General features: G+C 39.1%; 1 protein-coding gene across 1 annotated transcript in view; it reads right to left on the bottom strand.

Moving 5' to 3' along the window:
* The window catches only part of KIF4A (kinesin family member 4A), a 79,979-nt gene that overhangs the window by 46,246 nt on the left and 19,870 nt on the right, over positions 1 to 13,863 (bottom strand). The window contains exons 7-10 of the mRNA XM_027836821.1: positions 13,095 to 13,211; positions 12,216 to 12,391; positions 10,587 to 10,648; positions 99 to 231 (exon numbers count right to left, since the gene is read on the bottom strand). Coding sequence (XP_027692622.1) covers positions 99 to 231; positions 10,587 to 10,648; positions 12,216 to 12,391; positions 13,095 to 13,211 — 488 coding nt within the window. The remainder of the gene's footprint in view (positions 1 to 98; positions 232 to 10,586; positions 10,649 to 12,215; positions 12,392 to 13,094; positions 13,212 to 13,863) is intronic.

Below are 13,863 nucleotides of genomic sequence, written 5' to 3' on the forward strand. Positions count from 1 at the left end.
AAAGGGTTTTATAACACAAATCCATCCCATTCCACATGAGCTTTGCAAATCAGAAGCAGGGATAAATAAGAAAACAAAAGCAGGTCTTTAAATCTCACCAAAATGATCCTCTCCAACATCTGGGCTGTCTGACCAGCTGCCTCGCTGAGTCCACGGCTCAGCTTTTCATTCTCCTCACTCAGAGACTGATTCTTTTCCATCAGGGACTGGAGATTCTCCGATGGCTCCACACTAGAACAGAAATCAAGTCATGTGGCCACAAAGAAATCTCCTGGGCTATTTCTTAGGGAGTGAAAGTACTCCAAGTTATCCTGCCTCATCCTTCACATAGGTCTGTACATATGATTACATCCAATTTAGTCTAATCACACAAATAAAGTCAGATCTAAAGAAATGGAAAAATATCAGTTGCTCATGGGTAGGCTGAGCTAATATAATAAAAATGACAATTCTACTTAAATCAATTTATTTATTCAGTGCTGTACCAATCAAACTACCAAAAAATTATTTTATAGAGCTAGAAAAAACAATAACAAAATTCATCTGGAAGAAGAAAAGGTTCAGAATATCAAGGGAACTAATGAAAAGAAATGCTAGGGAAGGTGGCCTAGCCATTCCAGATCTAAAACTGTATTATAAAGCAGCAATCATCAAAACTGCTCGGTACTGGCTAAGGCACAGAGTGGTGGATCAGTGGAATAGGTTAAATATGCAAGACACAGTAGTCAATGACTATCGTAATCTATTATTTGATAAACCCAAAGACCCCAGCTTCTGGGATAAGAACTCACTATTTAGCAAAAACTGCTGGGAAAACTGGAAAATAGTATGGCAGAAACTGAGCACAGACCAACATCTCACACCCTATACCAAGATACAGTCAAAATGGGTACATGATTTAGATATAAAGACTGATACTATAAGCAAACTAGAAGAGCAAGGAATAGTTTACGTATCAAATCTATGGAGAAAGGAAGAATTTATGACCAAATGAGATAGAGAACATTATGAAATGCAAAAGGATAATTTTGATTACATTAAATTGAAAAGTTTTTGCACAAGCAAAGTCAATGCAACCAAGATTATAAGGGAAGCAAAAAAGTGGGAAAGAATTTTTACAACCAGTGTCTCTGATAAAGGCCTCATTTCTAAACTATATAGAGAACTGAATCAAAATTATAAGTATACAACTCATTCCCCAGTTGATAAATGGTGAAAGGATATGAAACTGGCAGTTTTCAGATGAAGAAATTAAAGCTATCTATAGTCATATGAAAAAATGTTCTAAATCACTATTGATTAGAGAAATACAAATCAAAACGACTCTGAGGTACCACCTCACAACCTATCAGATTGACTAACATGACAAAACAGGAAAAGGATAAATGCTGGAGAAGATGTGGGAAAACTGGAACACTAATATATTGTTGGCTGAGTTGTGAACTGATGCAACCACTCTGGAGAGCAATTTGGAACTATGCCCAGAGGGCTATAAAATTGTGCATACCCTTTGACCCAGCAATAGCACTTCTAGGTCTGTATCCCAAAGAGATCATAAAAATGGGAAAAGGACCCACATGTACAAAAATATGTATAGCAGCTCTTTTCGTGGTGGCAAAAGAACTGGAATTTGAGGGGATGCCCATCCATTGGGGAATGGCTGAACAAGTTGTGGTATATAATGTAATGGAATACTTTTGTGCTATAAGAAATGATGAACAGGCAGACTTCAGAAAAACCTGGAAAGACTTATACAAACTGATGCCGAGTAAAATGAGCAGAACCAGGAGAACGATAGACAGTAACAGCCACATTGTGCAATGACTGACTTTGATAGACTTGGCTCTTCTCAGCAATGCAGGGATCTAAGACACCTCCAAAAGTTTCACGATGGAAAATGCTGTCCACATCCAAAGAAAAAACTATGGAGTCTGAATGCATATGGAAGCACACTATTTGCTCTCCTTTTCTTGTATTTTGTTTTATTGCTTCATTCTTGTGGTTCTTCCCATTAGTCCTAATTGTTCTTTACATCATGACTAATGGGAAAATATGCTTAATATGAATGTATAAGTAGAGCCTATATCAGATTGCAGGCCATCTTGGGGAGGAGGGCAGAGAGGGAGGGGGAAAATATTTAAAACTCAAAATCTTGTGGAAGTCAATGTTGAAAACTAAAAATGAATAAATTAATTATTAAAAAAAAGTTATTGATAAATGTTTAACAAAATAAAACAATAAAGCACAACATAATGTTAAAAAAAAATCACGCTCAGGCAGGACTTTGGAATGAGAAGAACTATTTTTCTGACACACCTCTCAACAGAGAACTCAGAGTCAGATGTGATTGTAATAAGAATGGCAATCAATGGCTGCTCTCCTTAGAATTTTTGCTATAGGATTGAGCCACTTATATATCAGTAGGAAGAAGTGAAGCTCAATTTTCATTGAACAGCCCCATGGTAAGATAGTATGTAGGAGCGGTTCCAATATTGCTCAGCACAATACTATGAGGAAAAGACAAGGCCAAAATTCAATCTGTTCAGACTTGCTGGAATCTAATCCCAAGACTTTTTACAGATGGACTTCAAGAAGAGAAGCTGACAGAAGGGAATTGGAGTGACAGCCAGTGGTCAAGAGCAGATGTCACAACCCATCATAAATCAGAACATCCCCTTCCAAAAAGATGGTGAGGGGATACAGAAGAGAGAGGGCTCTCTTTTGCTTCTCCTGAAATGCATATTTCATTTGCCTCCTGTCTACCAGTTTTGTCTACTTTAAGTACCCTCTTCCTATCGCCTCCAGGGGAAAGAGGTAGTATTCTTTATTTCTAACAGTATTAAAGGGGTAAGGGCGGTAGGTTATAGATATACCTATAAAGCACATATGTCATTTCTTGCCTGTTTAGGACAAATGGAGTAGCATCTGTCAAAGGATACGAAAAGGAAGTCTCAAGAGAAGAAAGGCAGGCTAGCAATAACTAAACGAAAAATGCTCTGAATCACTAATAGGAGAAATTAAAATTAAAATAGCATTGAGATTCTACCTAATACCTATCAAAATGGCAAAGATCACAAAAGAGGCAAATGATGATTGTTGAAGGGGCGATGGAAGGACAGGCACACTGATGGTGGAACTATGAATTGGCATAGCCATTCTGGAATGGAATTTGGAACTAGGCCTCAAAAGTCACTAAACTGTGCATCTTCTTTTGACTCAGCTCAGCCACTTACTAGGCACATATCCCCCAAAGATCAAAAACAGAGGGAAAAGACTCATTTGTACAAAAATATTTATATATATTTATTTGTACTACACACACACACACACACACACACACACACACAAATATTTATATACAACTTTTTGTTGTAGCAAAATACTGGCAACAATGTAGGTACCCATCAGTTCAGGAATGGAACAAATATTATGGTATATGAATGTAGTGGAATATTATTGTACTTTAAGAAACTATGAAAGGGACATATTCAGAGAAACCTAACAAGACTTATTTGAATTGATGCAGATTGAAGAGAGTAAAATCAGGAAAATAATTCATACAATGACTATAATATTGTTTAAAACAATTTTTTTTCAATGAACAAGCATTTATTTTTTCTGCTTCCCACTTTGCCTCCCCAATTAGAAAACAAAACAAAACAAAACAGAATGAAATCTGGATAGTCAAGCAAAACAAATGATCTCATTCTATATCTTGAGTCCATCATCTCACTAAATGATTACTCTATTGTAAATGTAAACACCTCTGAAAAACTCAACAATTCTGATTGATGCAGTGATAAATTATGACTCCAGGAGACTGATGAAGAAACATGCTTCCTACCTCTTTGCAGAGAGGGCATGGACTAGAGGTGCCAAATGCGATACCATTTTAGACATAACCCATATATACATTTGGTTTGATTATACTTACTTGTTACATGAAATAGTAGAGAGTCTGGAGGCATGGTGAAAATAGTCAAATAAAACAAAAGAAAAAAAATGAAGCATCAGTGAAACATTTAAAAATACAAAGAGAGCAGAAGGCTCAGACAAGTAGAGCAGGATGCATGCTATCATGTCAAATTTAATACATACTTTTTGAAATCCACAAACTATAATGTAATGGAGATTCACACATACACACTCCTCCTTTTCAGTTCTTTGTACATAAAATGTTCATGTTTGTTGATGTCTATCAAGGCTGTATTTTTAAAAAAATGAAGGGGACCAACAATATGTATTTCAGTTAGTATGAAATGTTCCCAAGGGATTTTAGAAAGGTCAAAAGAATTGCAATTTGATCCAAAGACTTCAGGGAAATAGAATAATCTTTAGGACAAATAAGGGTTACCATAGAGAGGATGGTAACCAGCTGCTGCCCTTAATCTCCAAAAAGGACAGAACAGGGTTCCAGGGATAAACTAGATGAGCTCTTACCCTGTTCACAGACGCCATGAATTCAGAAGGCCTCTGAGTCCTTAGCTTGCTCTTAAACAAAAACCACAAGGTGGATCTCATCAAAATTAATGCTGGGGTCTCAAATTACACTGTAGAACATTTGCTGGTTAAATGCTAGGCATTTATGAAGGAACATCGTTGAAAATGATTCGCTATTTTAGATCAGGGATTCTTAACCTGGGGCCTATGAATGTTTTTTGAATACTCCTATAAGTATATTTTGATATAATTGGTTTCCTTTGTAACGCCGTGATTCCTATGCATCGAAAAATCTTATTCTGAAAAGGGCTCCAAAGGCTTTTTTCTAGAATGCCAAAGGTACCCGCACCACCAACTAGGTCTAAAGGAAGCTGACGTTCCTTCCCTTTGTGGCCAGTTGATGATCTGTCCGTCACATTTATTATTAGCGAGCCCCTTATAATGTTGAATATATCATGATTTTATATTTCAAAATTGACTGAAAAAGGAGGAATTATGAAATCCAAGTCATCTGGTCAAGTTGTGGGCACATCAGTCGTTTTAGAATCGTAGAATATGAAAGCTGTATGTGACCTCAGAAAGCAACTAACCCAATTCTCTCATTTTATGGATAAAGAAACTGAGGTCTGTAAAATGATTTGCCCAGGATAACCCGGCTAGTAAGTAGCAAAGTCAAGATTCAAACCCAGGCCTTTTGCCCAAGTCCAGTGTTCTTTCCCCTACATCACACTGCCTCTTTAGCTTGAGTCACATTTCTGAAACACTTAAGTGCTAGGGATCTAGAGAATAGAGAACATAAAAGTCCTCAAAGCCAAAAGGGGGAAATGTTGGTAGTAAAGAATTACGGGTGTGAAATAAACAGCTATCTGACTATGACCTGGGGCAGCCATATGGAGGGCTGGAAGGACGGAGGAAATGTGAATGGCCTAGCAGACTAGAATTAATGAGGAGATATGGGGCTATGGTTTGGCAATGGTCATTTGGCAGAAAAGGGGCAACATGAAACCAAGATACTTTTACTCATATTCTAGTCAATTGTCTATGCTGGAAATTAAAGGTAAGTGATCATCTGCAGATATCAACTAAGTTTAGTACAAAAGCTTTGCGGACTCTTTCCTAAGAGCAAAAGAAGAAGAAATAAAAATGGAGACCAGCCTTCTGGAAAATGAATAGGGGGCAGCTACGTGGTGCAGTGGATAGAGCTCTGGCCTTAGAGTCAGAAGGACCCGAGTTCAAATCCAGTCTCAGACACATGACACTTACTAGCTGTGTGACCCTGGGCAAATCACTTAACCCTGATCGCCTCACCAAAAAGCAAAAGAAAATGAATAGACAAAGACTTCCTGGGATGCTGGAGGAGTGAAAGGTCCTCTCTCCTCAGCATCTTCTTCAAACAAATCACTCAACAACCAAAAGAAGAAAAACTACTAGAAACTCTCAAAAGAAAAACAAGGAATAGAGGATGACTAGAATCTATGAACATATTGATGAAGAAGTATATAAAAAGCTATGCAAAAGAGAAACAAAGCAACTGGCTCAATTGAAAAACAAAAAAAAAGATTATTCCACTGGAAGACAGAAGGTAGAAACAGTAGGTAATGTAGAAAACAAAACCCAAGAAATTCTACAATGGGAAAAAATTCTGGACTCAAGACACACAAAAGTCATGACAGATTCATAACAAAGAACAAGCAGAAAAAATTAATAAGAAGAATTATTGGGCTTCATAAAAACAGCGAAGAAAATCAAACAAGCGTTTAGCAAGCTCCCACCATGTGCCATATATGCGGCACTGGGCACTGAGCAATGGGGACGCAAAGAAACGCAAAAACACTTCCTGCACTCCAGAAAATGACATTCTAATGAGGGTAGAAAAGAGGCTGACTATATTTCAGGGAACCAGGGAAGAAATTTTCCAAGTTGGAAAAGTAGGGAGATTGTAAATGAACAGAATTTACAGGCTGCCCAAAGAAGTGAACCCTAAATTCAATTTAATCAGACATATTGTCAAAGTTCAGGATAATGACAAGAAGATGATTTTACAAGTAGGCAAAAAGAAAAACATCTCATATTAAAAACCCCATCAATTTGAATTGCACAAGATCCTTCTATAAAAATGGGAAATGAGAGAAGTAGATGGAATAGGATATCCTGAAAGCTCAGAGAAAGGAATTCAATCACAAATCAATTTCCCAGAAAAACCAAATACTCTTTTCTAAAATAAAAGATTGTCACATAAGAATTCATAGGTATGAAGAACTGATGACAACCAGAGGCAACCTTAAGGCAGCTTTTGGTACATAAAAACAAGAAGAGCGAGCCTGAAATTTATCAAAATGAGCACTAAAAAACAAAAAACCAGTGGGTTCTTTATATGTGTGATCAACTAGTTGCTACCTCAACGTAATCACCATAGGAAATCACCACAGGAAGAAAACAAGGGAATATCACGATGAAAAGGTACCGTTATCAAACATACATACCAAATAATACAGGAGCTACATGTAAAATCAATAATGGTGGGAGATTTCAACGCCTCATTTACAGAACACAGAGCAGTAAAAAAAAAAAAAAATAAAGAAAAAGTCCACACTTTAGAATAGAGTTCTGAAGAAATTGCATTCAACAGTTATATGGGGAAAACGCAATGGGAAAAGTGAGGAATACCCTCCCCCCCAAAACACAAGGAACTCACAAAAGTTAAATGATCATACTCTAATAACAGGGCAGCTATGTGGCTCAGTGCATAAAGCTCTGGGCCTATAGTCAGTAAGATCCGAGTTCAAATATGGCCTCCAACATTTACTAGCTGTGTGATCCTGGGCAAGTCACTTTATCTCTCTCTGCCTCAGTTTCCTCAACCATAAAATGGGGATAATAAGAGCACCTATCTCTTAGGGTCGTTGTGAGGATTAAATGAGATAATATTTGCAAAGTGCTTAGCACAATGCCTGGCACAGGCACTACATAAATACTTGTTATTAATCTATGGTCCCTAAGGCAGAGTAAGAACTGGAAACAAATAGCACTCTGGGGTTTTTGTCCCAGAGCTGGTCCGTCTCTATCGGGAATTCCAGGCAAGAAGTTCCTTCTACCAATGCAGATGAGTGGTTGTTCTACTTCTTTTCTCAGAGAGCTGCTCAAAGCACAGAGAGTTTAAATAAATTGCCCAGGGTCACAAAGCAAGTACATGTGAGACGTAGAACTCAAACTCAGGTCTTCCAGGCTCAAAAGCTGGTTCTTCATTCATTCCACCATGCTACTTCCCATTAATGAAGGCAGATGGAAAGAATAATAGATTTAATGGGGGTGGGGAAGAAAATAAATACTTGTTAATTGAGAAAAAATTAATTTAAAAAATAAAAATGAAAGAACATTAGGTGAAATACAGCAACATATCAAAATTTTTATTATGATGAAGTAAAATTTATACCAAGAATATGAGGACGATTCAACATTGGGAAAAGAATCAGTTGAACACATTGTGTCACTAAGAATATGAAATTTCATGGTCAGTCTAGTCAGAGAGTCTTTGTGAGCTGTGGCAGCTGAGTGATGGCTGTGGGGACCTGGAGGCAGGACAGTCCTCAGACACCAGACAGACAGGCGGTGCTGTCGCCACTGGTCCCAGGCTCTACTATAGACTGTCCTCTACTTGTACAGTCTTAGAGAATCCTGGGTTATTTCCATAATAAGACTGAGTAGGACTTCATGGTGGTTGTCTAAACATCTATTATTTTAAAAAGTTAATTTTTCCTTAATGATAAAAAGTTATTTGAAACCACAAACTCGCATTACACGTAATGGAGAAACAGGGATTTTTATTATAAGAAAAGGGATAATGATAAATAACACTACAAAACGGTGATACTGGGGCAAGTTCCAATGAACCATCTCACTGCTAGAGAACTGAGAAGGAAAAACCCGGCCCTTCTCTTACTACAGAGATGGAAGTACAGACGTCAACCAGCTATACCATCTACATGTGACTTGGCTTTTCTAAAGGTCTTTTTTTTTTTTTGGCTTTTTAGTGAGGCAATTGGGGTTAAGTGACTTGCCCAGGGTCACAGAGCTAGTAAGGATCAAGTGTCTGAGGCTGGATTTGAACTCAGGTTCTCCTGACTCCAAGGCCAGAGCTCTATCCACTGTACCACCTAGCTGCTCCCCCCCTTTTTTTAAAGGAAAGGATTAGGAAGGGGTTCAATGGGGAAGGGACAGTTAAGGCAAAAATAATGGTATAAAACAAAAAGCAACAATAAAAAACAAAACAATAAAAATGCAGAGATGCTTAAAAACAAATAGAACTTTACAATATGTTAATGGGAAAAAAAATTAAGCAATTGGATGTCATGCCTAGGGGGAGCCAAAGTGATCAGCTTAATGCAACATTAATCAAAATCCTAATGGGTGGTCTTATCTGCTCTTACAAAGTGATAACAAACCATATGAAAGAATAAATGAATAAGAATAGAATGGGAAATTAGGAAAAGAAAGGCAAATTGACTGCCAGAAGTTGGCACCCCTGCATAAAGCAATAGCTATTAAAATGATTTAGTACTGGATTTGATTTTTTTAAAGGGGTGCTGGGCGGAAATAGATCAATGGAACAGATTATATAGTCCAGATCACAAAAACACTGAAGAAAGAATTCATTACTCAATAAAAACTTTTGGGAAAATGGGATAGCAGTATGGTGGAAAGGGGATTTCTAGTCCCATCTCACCACCCCATACTCCACTGAGTCTTTGAGCTAATCCATTTGCAAACTCCCTCCCATGATGCAGACTGAAGTCCATCCATGACTGACCATCTGATGAACTTCTTGTCCCCTTCTTCTCTGAAGGCTATCACAGGGATCCACCCAACATTTCATCATGAGGGCACCCGTGAAGTACTCTGGTTGTTCACCTGGCTTCCACAATCCTGTGACCAGACTATTGTCTTTTCCCATCATTATGAACTACAAATTTATGTTATCTGACTATGTCCTAGAGCCCTCACTGAAGCAAAACAACCCTTTAGTTCTGACCTGATTGACTCTATCTCACTTCTCACAAAAGCTTTTCTGAACCGTGTCTATTCTTCTCAAGCCTCTCACACCTCCCCCTTTCTACTGAGAAAATGGAGGCAGTTCACTGGAAGCTCTGGCTTCTCCCCTGGTCCCCATTTCAGAGCTCCCCGGCACTGTCTGCCACCTTCTCCTCCTTTCCAGCAGGCTCTGCCAATGAAGTCGCCCTTCTCCTTGCCAAGACCAACCCTTCTACATGTGCCCTTGACCCCTGTCTTCTCCATCAATTCCCTCACTGGAATTTCATTCCTTTTTTTCCCCCTTGAAAATGATATCGTGGTTGAGGTTTCGTGTACAATAAGTATTTTTCAGACATCTCAGTATTTGAATGCATTAAAAAAAAAAACATCTCTACAAGTGATTAAATACTCACAAAAACAAATACCCAAAGTTTTTTAGAACAGGGATAAGACCCGTAAAATCTGTATGTGAGCTTCTACATAGTGGGTTTCAAATGTCTGATTAAAACTAAGTTTTCAGATCCTGTTCCTGCCATAAGCCAAAGCTTTAAGCTACATAGGAATTTGGAGGTAGGCTGGAATCTGGAATGGCTGGCTCAGACTGTATGGACCTATGTAAACCAAGGCCGTACTAAATTACAACTAAAGTGAATGTACTGCTGCCCTCCATTCATTAGAAAGGTATGGAATTTTGTATTTACAGTCAAATGCAGTTGGTCTTGCCAAACTTAAAAAAAAAAAAAAAAATTTGTACAAGATAAGGCTTGCTGTATTGGTCAGGGTGGAGGGTATATTTGGAAATGAATGAATTCTAAAAGCCAAAAAAAGGAATCAAAACTTAAAAGAAACTGAGAGTGCAGGGATTTGACCAAAGCAAGTTCTGCTTTGTGCCATTTTTTCCCCCAGGTAACATCCTGTTCGAATATAGGTGGGTCACCCAGTCCAAATGAAAGGAAGAGAATTAGAAAGACAACTTGCCAAATACTAAAGAACCAACAAATTAGGATCTTTGTACTTGCGCCAAGGGATGGCAGGAGCCCCAACAAGACTGGGTACAACGAGGATTGGAGAAGAAGCCACCATTAGGATACACACTTTCACTGGTCCCCAACTCTTACTTGATAGACACGGGCAGGCTCCCTCCATGGGCTTGGAGCAACAAGACTTGCAGCTGCTGTACCTGAAGAATCAAGGAAAACAATAACCACATCAACCGAAAGCTATTTATCCCCTGCAAGTTCGATTAATTACTAGGATTAGGAGCATTTTCATTTCACACGATGCCTATTAAATTTCAGGCAATCTTGGACGCTAAAGGAAGGACGCAACAGTGGAAATGCTTATGAGATGACCAACAAAGGAATAGCATTAAGTTGGTCCCACTATCCCCTGCTGTTAGGATGAGCCACTACCACTTACCAAAGTAAAAACCCCAATGTGTTTACCGAGCACCTGTTCCGTGCTTAGCACTGTGCTAGGCTGTGTGTGTAGAATACAAGATTGAGATGTCTTTGGAGACATGACTAACAAACCAGACTCAAAAGCAAATGCATTAAGATAGCTGGGTGTCAGAGTTTAAGTAGGGTGCTAAATAGGAAGGCTTCACAGAGGCTCGAGGTAAGCAGGGTCTTGGAAGAACAGACAGGATTTAGAGAAGCTAAGAAGAGAAGAAAGATCATTCCAGGCAAGAAGAAATGATTGGGATGAACAAAATACATCGGCAGGGCAGTGAAGCAATTGGCCTGACGGAAGCACGGTGTGTGTGTTGGGGAAATCGTGAGAAATAGGGTTGGACAGAAATAAGGGTGCATTATGGAGGGTCTCAACAATGTGGAAGAAGACTTTAGACTTTAGGTAGTAGGAAACATGAACCACTGAAGGTTTCTGACTATAATAACGAGGAGAAGACTCAATCTTTTAGGAAGACTGATCTGGCAGCTGCGGGGAGAATGGATCCGAGTAAGGGAAGTAGAAGGAAAGACTCAATACAGACTCTGTGTAGGGAGACTGGTTTTATCCAGAAACATGGGAATTTGTGGATGACCTCGAACAGGAGAGTGGGATGTAGGGAAAAGGACAGGCACGAGTCATTCTGAAGGAAAAAAATGGATGAGATTTGGTTTTGGAGAATGAGTGAAGAGAAGGTCTGGAACAATGGTGATTCAACTGATATGAATAAGGAAGTTGGGAGGAAGAGCTAATGAGTTTGCTTTTATCCATTTCCTCCACTAAAATTAGAGGGTTAGACCATATTACCTGCGAAGTCTCTTTCAGCTCTACCGTTTTAAGTCTAAGATTACTTAATAGATCCTTGGTGGGGCCAAATGATTATATACCCAATTAGGTAGGCTACTGCATGCTTAACCAAAAGCAAATACAGATCTCTGGCACCCAGGTCCAGAAACTCTCTTCTAGGTCTTTGAGATATCTATGGTAGAAAATCTCTGTCTCACTGTAGACTACCTCTATAGTATCCTGAGATTTTGGATGAAGTAATTTTTAGGGCCTGGTAAAAAGAAGAAATCCAGTAGGGGTCCATTAATGCTTTTGAACTGGCCAGACCATCTTAGAAAGAACCACCACCCCTAGTAATATCTTCTCCTGTAAAACAAGATTAACAAATGTGATTATGTGATTATGTCCCAGCACTAATTCAGTATCTCTTTAAGCCCATGATAATGATAAATTAAGACAATAATTCAAATTCAGTAACACCACTGACTACCATCAAATTTTGCCTCTAGTACCTGTTGCTTCAGATGGTTAAGTTCAGCTGTCTGGGGATCGATGTTGACGATGGGTTTATTCTTGATTTTTCTTGCCCTGTCAGCATAGCGCAGTGTATTCACTGTTTCTTCTAGGTTGGAGTCTGCAGGACTCACACAGGCAATCATGAGAGTATGGCTATTACCACCTAGTGAGTCTGAAAGAGAACAGTGCTCTGGAGTCGAAACCAAGTAAAGAAGATGCAGAGAAAGCTGTTGATAACTGCTTGATGAATTCAAATCTGGAGGCTCTAAGAGACCATACAGGCCTATGGTGGAGATGCGGCGCCTCCTACCATCTATGAAGCGCTAAGTTTTTCATTTCGAGGGTAACTCTACTTGTCCCCTAATCTTACTTAAGAAAGGGCTTCCTGCTGTTCTAAAGAGCAGTCACCAAGGCCTAGTCTAATCATATTAATGTCCCTTTTGTCATTAGACATCCTCAGGAGGCCCCCTCTTGGTGAATTTTAAGCCAGCATGGCACCCTCCCTGAACACCAATAGTCTAGCACAGGGGTGGGGGAACCTTTGGCCTTTGTTAACATTTGGATTCAGTCAAAAGGCTGTAGGATCTAGAAGGGGATCTAGAAGGCCACAGGTTCCCCACCCCTGGTCTAGCAGATACTGATGAGCATTCTTTTTAGCCACAAGGGTGTTAAGTATTATTGGGTGTGCTTCAGCTATCAGGCCAGCTTTCTATTGTCTCTGAAAGCTTGCCTGCCATTCTTATCACCTTTTACCTGGTCACAGACCCATATCTAACACAAATCAAAGTTTGAATTTTATCAGTTCCCAGTTTCTCCCTTTCCCAAATCATTACCCTGAGATTCTGTCCCTTTGTTTAGAGGTTGTGGGGACTTACCTTGAAGCAGCCGGGTTAACTTGGAATCTCTGTAGGGGATAAAGCCCCCCTTTTTGTCATCTCCAAGTGCACTAATTACATTTCCCAGGCATAGGAGACCTCTGTTAATATTAATACCTACAAGAAAGGAAAGAGAATAAAAATTATGTAGATTTAGCGTGCATTAGAATTCTTTTTCCTAAAATGGGAAAAAGAACAGTCTTGAGAAACACTAGAAACTCAAGGTTAAAGTCTCACTTAGTTCTCCAGGAAAACTGGGTGGAAACCTGGCATGAAGCATTTAGTCCAATGGAGTTCAAACAGTCTGAGGAGGTATTTGGGTTATTAATTAGCACATGGCATAGTCAAATCGTTGGTGTTTTTCACTCTTCACCAGAGAAACAAAAGTAATCTAGTTTAGTCTAACAGGCCAACCCACCTCTTGTCTCTCCACTTTAGTCTGTCCTATGCAGATGAATCTTCTTAATATAGCCTTTTAATCATGTCACTTCACTATTTAAAAACCTTTACTAGCTCCCCATTGCCTAGCAAATAAAGAAGAAATACCTACACCTGTCTTTTAATTTAGCTGCAATCGCTCCAATCCTCCCACCTTTTTTTCTGTCTTTGGAAGCTTTACACACCAGGAAAGCTAGACTACTCACTCTGTATCCCCCATCCCCCACATTTTCAGACCTCAGTCTCTTCTCATGCTGCTAGAATGCCTCCATATCTGTCAGCTTACATTCTACCCCTTCACTCTATCCAGCTCTTCCATAGAGCCTTCTCT

Source organism: Vombatus ursinus, unplaced genomic scaffold (assembly GCF_900497805.2).
Source record: "Vombatus ursinus unplaced genomic scaffold, bare-nosed wombat genome assembly UNPS02014819.1, whole genome shotgun sequence".
In the NCBI taxonomy this organism is placed as follows: Eukaryota; Metazoa; Chordata; class Mammalia; order Diprotodontia; family Vombatidae; genus Vombatus; species Vombatus ursinus.